The 18,831-nt window shown below is 39.5% G+C and overlaps 1 protein-coding gene across 1 annotated transcript in view; it reads right to left on the bottom strand.

The window, feature by feature from the left end:
* The window catches only part of DOCK11 (dedicator of cytokinesis 11), a 509,230-nt gene that overhangs the window by 138,567 nt on the left and 351,832 nt on the right, over positions 1 to 18,831 (bottom strand). Inside the window, 1 exon segment of the mRNA XM_045164356.1 lies at positions 4,341 to 4,447. Within this exon segment, the coding sequence (XP_045020291.1) occupies positions 4,341 to 4,447 (107 nt within the window).

Raw genomic sequence — 18,831 nt, 5'->3', positions numbered from 1 at the left:
TAGATTCAATGCAATCCCTATCAAGCTACCAACAGCATTCTTCACAGAGCTAGAACAAATAATTTCACAATTTGTATGGAAATACAAAAAACCTCGAATAGCCAAAGCAATCTTGAGAAAGAAGAATGGAACTGGAGGAATCAACCTACCTGACTTCAGGCTCTACTACAAAGCCAGAGTTATCAAGACAGTATGGTACTGGCACAAAGACAGATATATAGATCAATGGAACAAAATAGAAAGCCCAGAGATAAATCCACGCACATATGGACACCTTATCTTTGACAAAGGAGGCAAGAATATACAATGGATTAAAGACAATCTCTTTAACAAGTGGTGCTGGGAAATCTGGTCAACGACTTGTAAAAGAATGAAACTAGAACACTTTCTAACACCATACACAAAAATAAACTCAAAATGGATTAAAGATCTCAACATAAGACCAGAAACTATAAAACTCCTAGAGGAGAACATAGGCAAAACACTCTCTGACATACATCACAGCAGGATCCTCTATGACCCACCTCCCAGAATATTGGAAATAAAAGCAAAAATAAACAAATGGGACCTAATTAACCTTAAAAGCTTCTGCACATCAAAGGAAACTATTAGCAAGGTGAAAAGAGAGCCTTCAGAATGGGAGAAGATAATAGCAAATGAAGCAACTGACAAACAACTAATCTCAAAAATATACAAGCAACTCCTACAGCTCAATTCCAAACAAATAAATGACCCAATCAAAAAATGGGCCAAAGAACTAAATAGACATTTCTCCAAAGAAGACATACAGATGGCTAACAAACACATGAAAAGATGCTCAACATCACTCATTATCAGAGAAATGCAAATCAAAACCACTATGAGGTACCATTGCACACCAGTCAGAATGGCTGCGATCCAAAAGTCTACAAGTAACAAATCCTGGAGAGGGTGTGGAGAAAAGGGAACCCTCTTACACTGTTGGTGGGAATGCAAACTAGTACAGCCACTATGGAGAACAGTGTGGAGATTCCTTAAAAAATTGGAAATAGAACTGCCTTATGATCCAGCAATCCCACTGCTGGGCATACACACTGAGGAAACCAGAAGGGAAAGAGACATGTGTACCCCAATGTTCATCGCAGCACTGTTTATAATAGCCAGGACATGGAAGCAACCTAGATGCCCATCAGCAGATGAATGGATAAGAAAGCTGTGGTACATATACACAATGGAGTATTACTCAGCCATTAAAAAGAATACATTTCAATCAGTTCTAATGAGGTGGATGAAACTGGAGCCTATTACACAGAGTGAAGTAAGCCAGAAAGAAAAACACCAATACAGTATACTAACGCATATATATGGAATTTAGAAAGATGGTAGCAATAACCCTGTGTACGAGACAGCAAAAGAGACACTGATGTATAGAACAGTTTTATGGACTCTGTGGGAGAGGGAGAGGGTGGGAAGATTTGGGAGAATGGCATTGAAACATGTAAAATATCATTTATGAAACGAGTTGCCAGTCCAGGTTCGATGCACGATACTGGATGCTTGGGGCTGGTGCACTGGGAGGACCCAGAGGGATGGAATGGGGAGGGAGGAGGGAGGAGAGTTCAGGATGGGGAGCACATGTATACCTGTGGCGGATTCATTTTGATATTTGGCAAAACTAATACAATTATGTAAAGTTTAAAAATAAAATAAAATTGAAGAACAAAAAAAAAAAAAAGAGTCTTCTCCAACACCATAGTTCAAAAGCATCAATTCTTCAGCGTTCAGCTTTCTTTATAGTCCAACTCTCACACCATAAATGACTACTGGACAAACCATAGCATTGACTAGATGGACCCTTGTTGACAATGTCTCTGTTTTTTAATATGGTGTCTAGGTTGGTCATAACTTTCCTTCCAAGGAGTAATCGTCTTTTAATTTCATGGCTGTAGTCACCATCTGCAGTGATTTTGGAGCCCAGAAAAATGAAGTCTGACACTGTTTCCACTGTTTCCCCATCTATTTCCCATGAAGTGATGGGACCAGAGGCCATGATGTTCATTTTCTGAATGTTGAACTTTAAGCCAACTTTTTCACTCTCCACTTTCACTTTCATCAAGAGGGCTTTAAGTTCCTCCTCACTTTCTGCCATAAGGGTGGTGTCATTTGCATATTTTTCACTTAAGAAATATTTATTGATTTCATACTATGTGCTAAGCATTTGGGGCTTCCCTGGTGGTGCAGATGCTGAAGAATCTGCCTGCAATGCAGGAGACCCAGATTTGATCCCTGGGTCGGGAAGAGGCCCTGGAGAAGGAAATGGCAACCCCCACCAGCATTTTTGATGCTAGACGGGCTCCTACTGTTATGAATCTTTTTTCTTTTTAATTGGAGGATAACTGCTTTACAATGTAGTGTTCATCTCTGCCACACAACATAAGTCAGTCATTAACTGTGTGTGCGTGTGTGTGTGTGTGTGTGTGTGTATAAGCGGCTCTCTCTTGAGCCTCCCTCCTACCCCCAGATCCTAGCCCTCTAGGTCATCACGGAGCACAGGGTTCAGCTCCCTGTGTATACAGCAACTTCCCACTAGCTATCTGTTTTACATACGGTCATGTACACGTTTTAATGCTACTCTCTCAATTCATCCCACCTTCTCTTTCCCCCGACTGTGTCCACAAGTCCGCTCTCTACATCTGTGCCTCTAGTTATACTGCTGAGGAGAGACTCACAGAGAAGTAGTAGGCAAAAAGAAGAGGTAGGAGGCAAAGCTTCTAGGCATAGATCATTTTAGCTAAATGAACCAGAGCTAGCTTGAAATTGCTTATATGTAAAAAATACAGTTCATAGAGTACAAAGTATGTCTCTATCACTTTAAACTGCTGCATTTTATGTTTCTTAATACAATCTTTAAAAAAATTCATTTCTGTGGGCCTGCAAGCACTTCAGTCTCCCCCCTTTTGTTGTTTCTTTTTTTGGTCTTCACATTCCTTAAATGTGAACGTCACTGTGATTCAGTTCTTGGTTCTCTGGTCTTCACTTGCTATATTATCTCCCATTATCAACATGCTTTGCTTCTCACACAGCTATGACTTCCAGATGTAGCTCCACAACCCTGATCTCTCTCTTTAGATTCAGTTCTTAATGTCTAATGACCTGATGTTGTTTCCATTTCAATAACCTTCCACTGATACTTCAAATTCAATACTCATCAAAAAATGGACTTCATCACCTTCCCTGTAAAATCATCCATCCATCATTTTTCTATAAATATCCAAACCTGAAATCTCAATGCTACTTTTGACTCTTCCCCTACACAGCCAGCAAGTCTTCCTCTTTTCCTCAGTGGTCCCAGAACCTGTCACAAGCTGGGTTTAGACCTGGCTGCTTCACAACTGGACACTCAGGGCAACCCACATTCCAGCCTCTGCCCCCAGCCACCATCCATCAACCTCCAATACATTTCCCACATTACCACCAATTTAACCTTTCCTCCTGCTTCATTTCATCATGTTATTATTCTGTTCAAAAACCTTCAACAGCAATTCAATATTCTAATCAATAAAGTCCAGACATTCAAAGCTTCTCAAATTCAGACCTCCACTACTACTCTTCCCTATGTGAACCCAATGGCTAAGCCAAAATGATCCATTCACTGTGCCCCCTAAAATACGCCTTACACTTTCCCACCTCTTAACTTTTATCCCAGCTATTCTCTGCTGCTGCTGAAATGACTTCAGGGTGTCCTCATTCTTTAAACCTCTCTCTAGTCCTAACTCTCCTCAGCCCAAAGGTACCTCTCACCTTTGACTCTGCATATTGTCTGTATTATTCAAATGGCACTGTCTTGCTTTTCTCCATTTTGTGTAGGTGGGTTGTCTCTTTTAGGTAGACTCTGGAGGTCAGGGATCAGCTGTATCTAATTATTTTATACCTCCTCTATCACCAAGTCCAAAGCCTTATTGAGCAAGTGACAACAGCAGCTGTTTACTATCCATATGAAGCTCAGAGCAGAAATTTTCCATCTTTTAGACACCTGGAAGCCTCCTCTCTTCAGCTGTTACATTGTTAACTCTATTTTTTATGGAGATGTCTTCTAAGTATGGTACCTGTGACCTGGTTACTGGGAAGGTGATTGGATGATGATACATGGTACATTTCTAAAACCAGACAGTAAGAACTGTTGCCGAGATAGGGCTCCACATTCCAAAAAGGGACATCTGATCCCTGGGTAGTTTTAGTCCTTATAGTTCATCAACCCTTAGTTACCTTTCAAATTAAGTTAGCTGTAATAATTTCTTAACGTAAATATATTTGAAGAAGTTACATTTATCTAACTGACAATGCAGGCCCTGGAGTCTTACTTCACTATAATGGACATCCATCATTCCAGCATCCTCCTTCATTGCTCCTTCTTCATCTATGTTGGGAGTAATTTTCTTGAAGGCTGAACATCCATTAGGGAATATTTCTGTGTAAATAAAAAGCAGTGAAGTAAATTTACTTTTAAAAAATGTTCTGTAAATGAAAGACAGACTTACATGGATTACCTATCCTTAAAAATAAACACACACTTTTGGTAAGGAACAAAGTCATAAGTGCAATTTTCTGTTACCAAAAAAAAAAAAAAAAAAACACAACAAACTTTTTTTTTTTTTTTTTTTTTACCAATTCTATCTATCTACTATATATCCTACCAGTCTTTTCCCCAATGATGAGCTCAATGTACTTACAAATAAGTTTCATTCTCTGACTATCCCTCGTCTGCAATACTTGGTATAGTAAAAGTTTCCTGATATGATCTATTTATTGACTATGCCAAAGCCGTTGAATGTGTGGATCACAATAAACTGTGGAAAATTCTGAAAGAGATGGGAATACCAGACCACCTGACCTGCCTCTTGAGAAACCTGTATGCAGGTCAGGAAGCAACAGTTAGAACCAGACATGGAACAACAGACTGGTTCCAAATAGGAAAAGGAGTACGTCAAGGCTGTATATTGTCACCCTGTTGATTTAACTTATATGCAGAGTACATCATGAGAAACGCTGGGCTGGAGGAAGCACAGCTGGAAGCAAGATTGCTGGGATGGCATCTGGTCCCATCACTTCATGGCAAATAGATGGGGAAACAGTGGCTGACTTTATATCTGGGGGCTCCAAAATCACTGCAGATGGTGATTGCAGCCATGAAATTAAAACACGCTTACACTTTGGAAGGAAAGTTATGTCCAAACTAGACAACATATTAAAAAGCAGAGACATTACTTTGTCAATAAAGGTCCATCAAGTCAATGCTATGGTTTTTCCAGTAGTCATGTATGGATGTGAGAGTTGGACTATAAGGAAAGCTGAGTGCCGAAGAATTGATGCTTTTAAACTGTGGTGTTAGAGAAGACTCTTGAGAGTCCCCTGGACTGCAAGGAGATCCAACCAGTCCATCCTAAAGGAGATCAGTCCTGGGTGTTCATTGGAAGGACTGATGTTGAAGTTCAAACTCCAATACTCTGGCCACCTGATGCGAAGAGCTGACTCATTTGAAAAGACCCTGATGTTGTAAAAGATTGAAGGCAGGAGAAGGGGACAACAGAGGATGAGATGGTTAGATGGCATCACTGACTCAATGGACATGAGTTTGGGTAAACTCCAGGAGTTGGTGATGGACAGGGAGGCCTGGCGGGTTGTGGTTCATGGGGTCCCAAAGAGTCGGACACAACTGAGCAACTGAACTGAACTGAATATGGTCTAAAAATTATTAACACTTTGATCCTATGTATGTTTATCATCTGTCACGTAAACAAAGAGGGCATGTACTTTTCAGGTAAACACTGAATGAGCTTTTGTAAGCATCTCTAGTTCCTTGTTTTACTGGAGAATTGGAAAAGTGGCCTAGGACTTGTAAAGAGAGGCAGGAAATAGATGCCAGGGATGGGGAATCCTTAGAGAAATAGGATGGGGCACTGGAAGAACCAGAGCTTTTGGAGTTAGACAGACCCAGTTCTATCATTGACTGTGTGATTTTAGACATGTTTATCTCTCTAGGACTGTATCTGTAAAACAGATAACAACTACTTATAAGAATTCAGTGAAATGTAAAGTGTTTAGAGCAGTACCTAACATACAACAACTGTTTAATAAATTTGTTTTACCAAAGCTACCAATAAGTTAACTAGGTTTCTGAAGATAAAATTAAATAATTGCTAGCAGTTGGTATAGTGACTGCAGTTGGAGCACTGGGAGGTTGAATAGTGAGCCCCAGCTGAAAACTGTTGCTGTAGGATTGTGGACCAAATTGTTACCATCAAACAAGAGTCTGGGGATAGAAGGCCACATGGTTGCCACACAGATTTTGCACTTAGGAACACGTCCAAATACTCTTGCTGTGGTTGCATTTACTCCTATATAAGTGGGCTGTCACTTTAAAGAAAAATTCAGTCTCCTTATAACTGAATCTGCCAGTCAGTAGAAAATCACTGGTCGCAAAGGGGACAAACAGCTCTTGCAACCTACTGTTCTACAATCTAATAGTGATGCTTAGAAATCATGTTCTCACGACTAAGTATTTGGTAAGCTTCCTGGTGTTAGAGGCTGGAGAAGGAAGAAGGAAGGTTTAAGAAAGCCAAACTTAATACTGAGATTTCTCAGCATTCTGATGGAAAAAGGGTCACGTATCATGGCTTGGTCTATGGGACACTCGTTGAGTAGTAGTGCATTGTGAGAACTTTTTGAAATTTAGGAGAAAACACCCCACTTGATTCATAAAGTGAAGGGTTAGTTAGGCAGTTAAGGAATAGGACCTCAAAACTTGAGAACAGGAAAAGAATGTAGTCCTAAACAAAGAAAACAGTTAACCCCCTGAAGGGCTCATGCAGCTGCATCTATGACTGGGGGGAAAATTCTGTATACTCTGAGGATATTTTTATTTTAAATGATTCCCACATCCAGGGTTTCTAGAAAAGGCCGGGATTCAGGAGAGGATAAAAAGGGGTCAAAGCATCTCAGGAAAGGGTCTTTCGGTGTGTATCTCAAGTAGAGGGAGGGTAAATTATGGTTCCTCTCAGAAACAAACAGGTTAAGAGCTACTTTTGGACTCTCTGGTCTACATCATCTGGTGTAAAGACTACTCTTAAGGATTTTGTCAGCTTTAGAGTCCACTCTTCTTGCTAAATGCATTATCTTGATTCCTATGCCTGATGATGCATCTCCAATTGGAGAAGCACATATATATACACATACACACATATCCATATATATAAATATATATGTCCCTGTTTGTTTAAGTTATCAACACCCACCAAACTATCCAATGATAAGAGGACTCTTTTTTGTGGGTCTTCAAAATGCTTTTTTTGTGGGACTTCCCTGGTGGCTCAGATGGTAAAGCGTCTGTCTACCATGCAGGAGACCTGGGTTTGAGCCCTGGGTTGGGAAGATCCCCTGGAGAAGGAAATGGCAATCCACTCCAGTACTATTGCCTGGAAAATCCCATGGACAGAGGAGCCTGGTAGGCTACAGTTTATGGGGTCGCAGAGAGTCAGACATGACTGAGCGACTTCACTTTCAAAATGCTTGGGGAAAACTTTGATTCCCTTTAGTCTTGTTTCATTTAGTCTTGTTTCAGATGAAACAAGGGACTAAATCTAGGCCAGTGTATATCTGTGTGAGGGCTCTTCTGTAGCCCTATGTAGCATTATGTCACATGGTCTTAAAGGATCTGCTTTAAATCTTTCTGGTATGTGACCTGGATTCCTGATTCTGCCCTTCAGAGCTGTAGCTTCTGTTTTCCTGATGTTATCCTAGGGCAAGCAAGATGCAAACTGTCCAACTAGACCACTACCTTGAGCACAAATGGTCCCGTGGACAAAGGGGAGGAGAGTTTGGAGGGTGGGAATGCTACCCTTGCTAAAATAAGACTGCTAGTCAGAAGAGGATTAGGAGATAAGCCTCAAGTGGAGGGCTAAAGGGAAAAGGCTGTAACTGGGAAGGAACTGAGGAAAGGAAAAGCTACACAGAATGGAAGCTGTCAGATCCGGGTATAGAGACTTGGGAAAGGGATCAACATTACCCTATAAGGCATGACAAGAACAGACTCTATGGGAAAGGAAATTCCTTTTCCTGGGGTGATGGAGGAGCTCTACAGGCCTGAAGCTTTGCTGAATCTCGGATGCTCTGTGGTGGTGGAAGAATGCACACTTGATTCTTGTCTACCCTGGGAGAAAACAGCTGTGCACTGTGTCAGAAAGAGAAGAGGAAGAGGTGCAGGAGTCTAGTCTCCAGAGAATGACACCTAGAACATGTTGAGGTTTGCAGACAAAGTAGAAGTAAGGAAATTTAGATCTGTTTTTTGATTATGTATTTTTGGGACTGGGAGTAACTAACACCTCGTATCACCGCTTAGAGGTAACTTAGAAAAAGGGAAGAAAGTGAGATCCTTGAGATCTCTGGTACAAAGAGCAAGAGCTCTGGCTGAAAGAAGTTTGCGGGTGGGGGTGAGGCAGGGAGCACTGTACCTCTCTCTCCACTTTCCCTTTCCGTTCAGTGCCTGAAGCATGAAAAGCAGGATCTAGAAACGGCCCCTCTCTGGTCTTCTGTGGTCACTTCGGGATGCCAGGGGACCAAGTCTTTGCTCACTCAGGAGACCACCCAATGGGACAAACTAATTTTTTTTCTTAAAAACTCTGAACAGGAGAACATCTGTCTCCAATGCGTCAGCTGTAGTGTTTCATTCCATCCTGATGAAAAAGAAACCTTTATGATGACTTCAAGAGAAATGGCATACAATGTTGAGAAAACTGAAAAATTTTGGCAATTGATATGTCAGAGATTTTGTCTTAATCATAAAAGGATATTTGACAGAAATCAAAGGCTTCTACAATTGCTCTATTATTTTTGATAAATAACTTTGTCTTAAGTGTAAATGGAAATTTTTCTTTCAGTCCTGCACTCAAATGTACTTTTATTTACTTTGTGAATATCCAGGTCTTACCTAGCTTATGGATTTATCAGACTGGAAGACAGGTTAACAGATTAAGATTTTAACTTGTGTTTTAACACTAGTGGTTTAGCTTGGCATGACTATCATACTTTAATCACAAAATTAACAAAATCAGGTGTTTCAGATCATTGGAATGAAAGAAGTGAAGGGAGGGAAACTCGAAGGATTTTACTACTGCCACAATTTCAGAATAAGATTTTCTAGTTTAAGTGAGTAGAATTTTACAGGCTTAAAAATGGATGGTACCTATAAATAAACATGTAAACTTCTCCTAAATTTAACATTACTTTTGTTAAAATGCAAAACGTCTTTTCCTGTGCAGAGAAGGGCTCTTTGATTTCTACAAAGGATAAATTCTGAAACAAACAAACAAACAAAACAACAACCCTTGAAGGTTTTGTAAAATAAGTATTTAAACGATCGGTTAAAAGCACAGTTTCCACTTCTTGAAACATGTCACATTGTTTGCTGTTCAGGCTGGCTGCCTCAAGCTAATGTCCAAAAAAATTCACAGCAAATTTATATATTTCAGTTCCTATTCTCTCCAATCCTATAGTTAAAATTCTAAGGCTTAAGAACTGATAATGGAGAGAAATAATTCTTGATTTTTGCTTAGTTTTAAGGTCTTTGCCCCTCTGAAAAAATTCTAAGGAAATACTTTAATATAGTTAACTATTTTCAGTATTGAATGGGTGTAGGTTTATACTTAGTAGACATAAAACTCTTATTTCAAATTTCTACTAATTGAAAAGATGAGATAATATTAACCTTATATATCTGAAAGACATACCTAAAACCTTAATTAGTTGTGTTTAGGGGTTTCATATTTGTTAGTTTATTGTTAACTGCAGGTGTGCAATTTCAGTATTTGTTTTTACAGCAATTTCACAGTTATACCAGTGATGTAGGGAAAAGAAGCCTCAAACAAGGCCTTCTTTTGATACTTAATCTTGTTCTCCACTTTAAAACCACATATGTACTAAAAAGAAAATAGTAGAGCATGTCAATTTCAAACATATGATTGTTGAAAAGCAGTACCAAACAGAAGGTGGTTAATTTAATATGCAAATAAAATGATCATTTTAGTTATGCCATTTTGTTTGTGAAGAAAAATACCTGGTTAACTACAGAAATTTTGGAATTAAAATATAAAACATGGTTGTGTTCTCATAGCCAAAACCAGAGTGATGTGACTTCCACAAGATGGTTTCATTTTCCAGTAATGTTACTCATTTGACTGCCTTCAAGGAAATACTGAGTTGGCCAAAAAGTTCTTTTGGGGTTTTCCATATGATGTTACAAGAAACCAAAATGAAGTTTTTGGCCAACCCAATAGCTTGGCAATTATGATCGACAGTAGGAGATGTCTTTGCAGTGCCCAATGTCAATCAGTTTTTAAAAATTTTTTATTTTGTATTGGAGTAGAGCCAGATAATGATGCTGTGACAGTTTCAGGTGGACAGCAAAGGGCGCAGCCATACATATATGTGTATCTGTTCTCTTAACTCAACTGATTTACTATTTAAGTAGTTGTTACAGTAGTCAAGAATGCTAATTTTGGAAAGAGAAGCGTTCAGGCAGATTCCTGAATTAGACTTGTGGAATCCTGAGCCCTTTAAGACCATGCCTCCTTTTGTGGATGCCCCCCTGCCAGCCCTATACCAGCCCCAGCTCTAATGAGACACAACTGTTATGATCACTGTGTACATTTAAGGTGTATGTGTTGATTTGATACATGTATATATTGTGAAGTGATTACCACACTAGAGTTCATCACCACACATAGTTACCATTTTGGACAGAGTAAAAACATTCAAGACCTACTTTCTTAGCAACGTTCAAGTATATACCAAAATCTACTTCACTGTAATCACTATATATATTAGATATCCAGAACATATTCATCCTGTAGGTGGAAATTTGTACCCTTTGACCAAAATCGCCCTACTTTTGGCACCCCTCTGGCTACCACCATTCTACTTTCTGCAGCTCCAAGTTTGGCTTAAGATTTCACATATAAGTAAGATTGTACAGTATTTGTCTTTCTCTTTCTCAGATTTATTTCACTTAGCATGATATCCTCAAGGTCCAGCCGTGTTGTCACAAATGGTAGGATTCCCTTCTTTCCATTGACTACATGTGCCTTGTCTTCTTCATCCATTCATATGGATCCATTTCATGTTTCCATAGTACTAATTAGCATCCTTTCACATCAACAGGAAGAACTTTTCTCAGCATTTCTTGGAAGACAGGTCTAGTGGTGATGGGCTCCCTCAGCTTTTGTTTTCCTGGAAAAGTACTCATCTGTCCATTTCTGAAGGACAAATTTGCTGGATGAAGTATCCTTGGTTGGCAGTTATTTTTTCCTTTCAGAACTTGAAAAATATCATCCTACCCTCTCCTAGCCTGTAAGGTTTCTGCTGATAGCATCCCACAGATCATATACGCTTTCTTCACTCTTCATCCTTATCTTCTCCTCTGCCTCAATAATTTCAAAGCTCTAGTATTTTAATGCAGATTATTTCTTCTCCTTGATCCATTCTGTTTTTAATGCTCTCTATTTCAGTTTTAATTTCATTCATTGTATTCGTAAGTGCCAGAAAATGTTTGGTTCTTTTTATGAGATTTCCATCTCTGTTTAATTCCTCATTTTATCTGTGTATTATTTTCCTGATTTTACTAAATTTTCTGTTTTATTGTAGCTCATTGAGCTTCCTTAGAAAAGCTATTTTGAATTCTTTATTAGATAAATTGCAGCTCTCCATGTCTTTCTTACTATAAGATTATTATGATCCTTTGGAGGTGTCATATTTCCTTCATTTTTCATGTTCCTTGAAATTTTGCATTACTATCTTCACATTTTAAATGGCAGCCACCTTCAACCAATTTTACTGACTGAGGGTGAGAAATACTTTCCATCTGTCCTGCTAGGGATTCTGAGGCTTTCACAGACCTTCTATGGATACACCTGCTCTGCAATTCTGGCTCGCATATATGACAGAATTCATAACCACATACGTCTTTTCTCCATCATGTAACACACAAGGCCAGGTGCTAACAGTGTCTCATTTGATTTCCCAATGGTGGTGCTACTTGTGGTCTCTCCCAGGCCCACAAACTCTGGCTGGCTTTCTGCACAAGCTCACTAGCCCTCTGTGAGAGCTGACGCTCACTGCCTTCAGCAGCAAGCACATACATCTAGCTACAGGATGGAGGAGAGTGTGGTTGAGCACATGGAGCACAGGAGGTGCCTGTGGGCCAGTGGGGGATCCACAGGCTAAATATCTCTAGGGATCTGTTGGCAGGCTTTTTCATAGTCCATGATGTGGTTAGTAGGGTCTGTTTGCATGTAATGCCCTCTAAGAATCCTATCTGCTGCTCCCTCAGCCTCTTCCTGCCTCCGTCATTCAGCTCACAACTCAGTACTCTGGATGGAGCAAGAGAGAAATGGGCCTCTTTGGGAGCATCCTGTGTGGCTGGGAAACACAGCACCCCTTCATATGCTCTCACTTTTCCGTGCATTAGAAATCAAGGGTGAGAAAGTCTCTCTTGGCACTGAGCTGTGCCACCTTGTGGAAAAGATGACATGAATAAATCAAACTATTCCTCTTACCCTCTTCAATGCATTCAAACTTGTATAATTTTTGCTCCAATAGCATGCTGGAACTTCTCCACTGGACTTCTGGACTTCCCCCAAGGCTTTCTTGTCTGTGGGTGATTATCTAAAGCAACTATTCTCCAGGGGATCCTAGACTGCAGCTGACAGGTGCTGGAACCAGCTCATAGGCCACTGCAAGGTCGACAGACGGAACACAGGTCTGTCTGCCCATTACCTGATACATGGGTGGGTAAAATTCCTCCCAGGTCCCTTAGTATGTGGGGCTGCATCCCACAGCTCCCACAAAGGCACTTCCTCCATGTATGGATGCCAAATTGTTCTTGAGATGGGTATACAAACAAACGACATATTATAGGGCCATCTAGCTGATATGTAAACTCCCATTTTTGTCTTTTTAGCATTTTAAAAAATATATTTCTTTCTTTCTTTGTCTGCACTGGGTCTTAGTTGTAGCAGGTGAGACCTTTAGTTGTGGCATGCAGGATCTGATTTCCTGACCAGGGACAGAACATGAGCCCTGCACTGGGAGTGCAGGGAAGTCCTCTCAACTCCCTTTTATTACCAAGATACAGTTATACTAAAATGGCTGTAGAGATATAATTCGTGGACAGTTGTTGGTAAAGTTGGGGCAGAGAGGGGAAAATAAGTGATGTATGTTATCCAGAGCTTCCCATAAGCCCTGAGAAGAATTTAATCTGTGGCAGTTTTCCAGGGAGACAGTCTTGGAAATTGGGCATTAGGCCTGGCTCTGTACTATTTAACTTATTCTTGTACTCTTAATGAAAGCAGAAGGCAAATGAACAATCCAGTTTTCTTTTAGAACAACTTCTGTTCAACATTGAGTGAGATGAAAGGTGAGCATATTTTCAGAGCTCAATCATATCCCATTCATAGCTGCAAGTTACAAAGATAAAACTCCTTGGCCTAACTGAAGTTCTCCCTGACTTGACGAACAGAAATACCTTACTTTTTTGATGAAGAAACTCTGCAACCAAAGCTGCTATGTGGACATAACACATTGCTGCCTGGAAAAGGAGACAAAGAAGGAACCGTGAGATTGTGCTCCAGGGGTTTGGGAAGGCTTGTGTTTAGGAAAAAGTCATAAGTAGTCACCTCTGAAAAATCTCCATTTTTTATATGAATCTTGGCCATGCTATAAAGCCAGGTTTTCCTGAGCTCTGGGGTACTTGTCTAGGACTTGGCTAAGCTATACTGGAGATGAATTAGCATTTCCGGGTCCTTCTCATGCTCCTTCATTTGAGCCATGGCCATAAGAACAGTACGGATTCCCTTGGTCAAGTCTTTGACTTCTGAGGGAAAAGCAGTTGCCTAATATCAAAACAAACAAAAAAGACATGTTTTTCAATGTTATCTGTGTGCTCTAAGCCTAAGTAGCCCATCCTGGGAATAACATAGAACTTTTACCCCTTGTCAGGAATCTTGGTATTAGGTTCTTGGTTCTTGGCATGTGGGCATGCCTAAAGAGTTTTAAATTAATTCTTTAAACAATATTCTACTATCTCAGGCTTCAAAAGCAATGAGTTTGATGGTAGTATATTCCTAACACATAAAAGTACAGACTCTGGAGCCAGACTATCTGGTTTTGAACCCCACCTCCTCTGCTGTCAATTCAATGTCAATTAAGGTAATCCATATTCACTTTTGCTGTGTAATTTTAGTTACAATAGTAACTAAAAATTGGTATCTTACTATGTACCAAGCAGAGGCCTGGGCACTTTACATGTTTAAACTTTATAACAACATTATGAATTAAGACTATCATAATTCATTTTACCAATGGGAAAACTGAGATACATAGCAGTTAAGTAGTCTGGCCAAAGTCGTGAAGTTGGTAAGTGGTAGAGACAGGACTGACATCCACACAGGTAGGCTACAGAGCTCATGACCTTAGTCACTCTTCCATCGACCCACTTCCATATGCATTAACATGAAAACCAATTTCCAATTATGGAAATAAGAGTTTATGAATCACAGAACACTCTGAAGAAGTTAAATACATCATTACTTTCTCTTAAAGGTTGCTTTTGTCTTCAAAAATAGGAAGTTAGAGGTTCCTATTCACCCCACTGGAGTAATCACAATTATATGTCGGGTTCTGAGAAGAGGAGTAGGGACAGGTACAGGCCTTAGGGAGATTTTCTATGTGAATATCACCAAAGGTGGAAAAAATAATTTTCAAAAGAGTCTTCTTTAAAGATGACTTTTAAAAATTGTTATTGGTGTGTGTGTGTGTGTGTGTGTGTGTGTGTGTTTGTGTGTGTGTGTGTGTACAAAGTCTCTTCATATACATTAATAGAGGTTTCATTTACTGGGAGAAAGCTATACCTTTGTTGTAATAGAGTTTATTGGTAATGATTGCCCTACCAGAATAAAACTGTCATTTCACAAATGAGTCATGAAAAAGACTTCCTATCACCGAGGGCTAAAACAAACCCCATTTACTTTGAAAAGGCTGGCAGTCTAACTTTTATATAACATGGAATTAAGGATGGTAAAAAATGGAAAATACTCTTAGGGTATGAGTAAAAGATGCTAAAGGACATAAGCTATTTCTGTGCTCATGGGATTAGTTGGAGCATATACTGATTTCCTAAAGAACCAGTAGAACTGGCTGAAAAGTTCTATTTTCCCAGCCTGAGACTGGCTGGCACTATTCAGTGTTTTTTGTTTTTTTTTTTTCAGTCTAAGCAACATTCCTATGGGAATATGTTTTGGTACAAAGATTCGACATGTCCCCAACATCAAGTATGCTATGACTGCAAACTTGTTTTTTTCCAGATTTTACACAAATTGTCAAATTATGCTGGAAGATGACCTTTCCCAAGAACAGGGACAATTCCTCTGGGAGGAAACATTCTCTATTGGCAAAGGAGTCTTCTTCCCTTCTACATGTACATCACTGAAGAACAGAACCTACTCTCCATACAACAGAACAACAAATAAACTTTTACAACGTTTTAGGTTTTAAATATATAGGTAGGTCTGAGGAGTGGTGGTCAGGGTCATGGGTTTGACCTCAGCCAACGGCTACTTAAGAACGATAGCCTTGGACATGGGTTTGCCAATGAGTATCTCTGGCAAGCCCCAGTTAACAGATAATTCTTTAATCTCAGAATATCATGTAGTAATGAATCCCTTCTGTGCCATTTCTCATCTGCTGACAAAGGATTCAGCAGCTATCAGCAACTCTAGAAAGTGACGTTTTGTGAAATTTCCAACTCAGTGTTTAATTAACCTATCTTATAAATGGTAACAACGGTTGAAAAAAACCCATTTCTTTGTTGAGTGAGTTTAAAACTCAACCCCAGAAAAAATTCAAATCCTATCATAATTAAGTATACACAGTATAGTCATTCATCCATCCATTCAACTAATACTGAATATTTACTGTGTACCTGGCAGTGTTCTAGGTGCTAGAGGTACAGGGATGGACTAGACAAAGCCTTGAGCTCTGAAGCTCACATTCTGTACACTTGATACTACATAAAAGTTGTGAATCCAATGCACAGTTTACCTTGAGAAGTGAAACTCCCCTGAGAGTGAACATGGTTCTAATTTTTCACTTACAGTGAGAACATACCTTCATAGGTCTGTCACTGTTTGCAAAGTTATTGATAATGAATAAAGACTCCTGAAATCTCGATCCTCCACTTAGTGCTACATCTGCTATCAGCTGGCTTACAGCAATTATTATCTGTGGAAAGAAGAAAACACCATCTTTCAAATGTCTTTTGAACACATGTTGCTTGTTTTCTTCAATGTACAAACCCATAGGCATTCATACAAAATGCTTCTTTTAAAGATATTAGAGTTCCAAGAAAAGCTACTTTCTTCTTATATGAGGGGTTTAAATTCTTCTATTGAAACAGCAATGGTAGGGGCTTCAGAATCTGCCTGCCAACGCTGGAGACATGGGTTCGATTCCTGGTTCGGGAAGATCCACATGCCACAGAGCACTGCACCACAACTAGTGCGTCTACACTCTGGAGCCCGTGAGCTATAACTATTGAGCCCACATGCCACGGCTACTGAAGCCTGCGTGTCCTAGAGTCCATGCTCTGCAACACGAGAAGCCACTGCAATGAGAAGCTGGCACACAGCAATGACGAGCAGCCCCTACTCATTGCAAATAGAGAAAAGGCTACACAGCAATGAAGAACCCAGCACAGGCAAAAATAAACAAAAAATTTTTTTTAAGCTAAAGACAAAGTCATATCATAAAAAAGAAATATCAAGTTCAGTAAAGCTACAAGATACAAACAAACTTAATACAGAGAAATCCCTTGCATTCCTGTACACCAACAATGAAAAATCAGAGAGAAATTAAGGAACAACTCCTTCACTACTTCAACAACAAGAGTAAAAACCTAGGAATAAACCTACCTAAAGGGACAAAAGACTCAAAGGCAGAAAACTATAAGACACTGATGAAAGAAATCAAACACAACACAAATAGATGGAGAGATATGCCATGTTCATGGATTGGAAAAAAAATCAATATTGTGAAAATGACCATACCCATACTACCCAAAGCAATCTACAGATGGAATGCAATCCCTATCAAATTACCAATGGCATTTTTCACAGAACTAGAACAAAAAATTTTACAATATGTATGGAAACACAAAAGACCCCGAATAGCCAAAGCAACCTTGAGAAAGAAAAATGGAGCTAGAGGAATCAACCTTGCTTACTTCTGACTATACTACAAACCTACAGTAATCAAGACAGCATGGTATTGGCACAAAACCAGAATTATAGATCAAAGGAGGTTCCTAGTTTCAAATTTTCTTCAGAGTTCTCTTGGTTTGATGTGAAAAATCTTCCAACCTCATAGCACAGCTAGACCTAAAACCGTTTTCAAAATTAGTCAACTGATACAATGGTAGATACAGGTATCTACCTTCAGTATGTTTGCTAGTTAATAGTTTTGGCAAAGTTGGGAATAAATGACATTTCTTTGATGGTTTCTTATTTCTTTTCACTAGTCTATCTCAGTGTGCTGGACTTCCAACTCCAGTGCCTCAGCTCTCTCCTTTGTTTCTGACTAGGGCCTATCTAAATAGTTTATAGACAGTAGTACATGTTATAGCCTATACATTACATAATGATAACAGTATAATGCCATGTAATGGTGCTTCTAGGCCTCAATGATGGCTCAGCTGTAAAGAATCTGCCTGCAGTGCAGGAGATGTCAGTTTGATCCCAGGGTCAGGAAGATGCCCTGGAAGAAGGCATGGCAAGCCACTCCAGTATTTTTGGCTGGAGAATCCCATGAAGAGAGGAGCCTGGTGATCTATAGTCCATAGGGTTGCAAAGAGTCAGACACGACTGAAGCAACTGAACATGTATGCATGGTACTTTTAAATCTCTCAGGCTCCCTTTAATGAATGCTTATATGATTCATGCTAAGATGTTAGTGGCCAGAAGCTTTACCCCTGGCCCTGATAAGCAAGATACTGTAGGAGTTGGGTGTAGGCTCTTGAGTCCAACTGACCTAGATTCACACTTTGACTTTATCAATTACACACTGAATGCCTTTGAGAAAATGAATTAGCCCCCTGTGCCTCACTTTCCTTAAAGGCAATATAGGGATAATAACAATACCTACATTACAGAGCGTTGTGAGGATTTAAAAGATCATAATCATAATACTACAAGTTAATCAGTTTATTTAGCACATAGAACCAGAGTCTGCAATTTATTAATTCATTTCTATTTGAATACAGGACTTGAGACAAATTGATGTTTTAACACAGAAGAATGGACCCTAATAGGGAAATTCAAAAATATCAGCACACTATTTGCAGAAATGCTTTGGAAGAAGGTGGTATTCAGGTGACATCTCTATGAAAGCAAGTATTAGACATCCTAACATATAATGCTAGACCTAGTATCCAAAAATAACTAGATACAACATTTTACAGAAAGCATATACTTCTATCAGAGTTTCACATCTCTCATGACGTTTCTAAAAAGCTACTTATGGCCGTTTCTTTATTTATAACCCAGTCTCCAACAAACAAATGCAATGGGACTGACCGTGGCAGGAAAGATAGAAATATGACCAAGCATTTCCCATATTACAAAGAGGGCAACTGAGCCAAGAACTCCCAACTGTGTTTCAGTTCACACCTGTTTCATCACATAAGCAAAAATTATGGAGATGTTGAATAACAACTGCCATATACTAAGTATCTATTCTGAGCTAGGCATTTTG

Source organism: Bubalus bubalis, chromosome X, assembly GCF_019923935.1.
Source record: "Bubalus bubalis isolate 160015118507 breed Murrah chromosome X, NDDB_SH_1, whole genome shotgun sequence".
NCBI lineage: Eukaryota > Metazoa > Chordata > Mammalia > Artiodactyla > Bovidae > Bubalus > Bubalus bubalis.
Note: the sequence above shows the minus strand (reverse complement) of the source record. Positions and strands in the feature narration are given on the sequence as shown.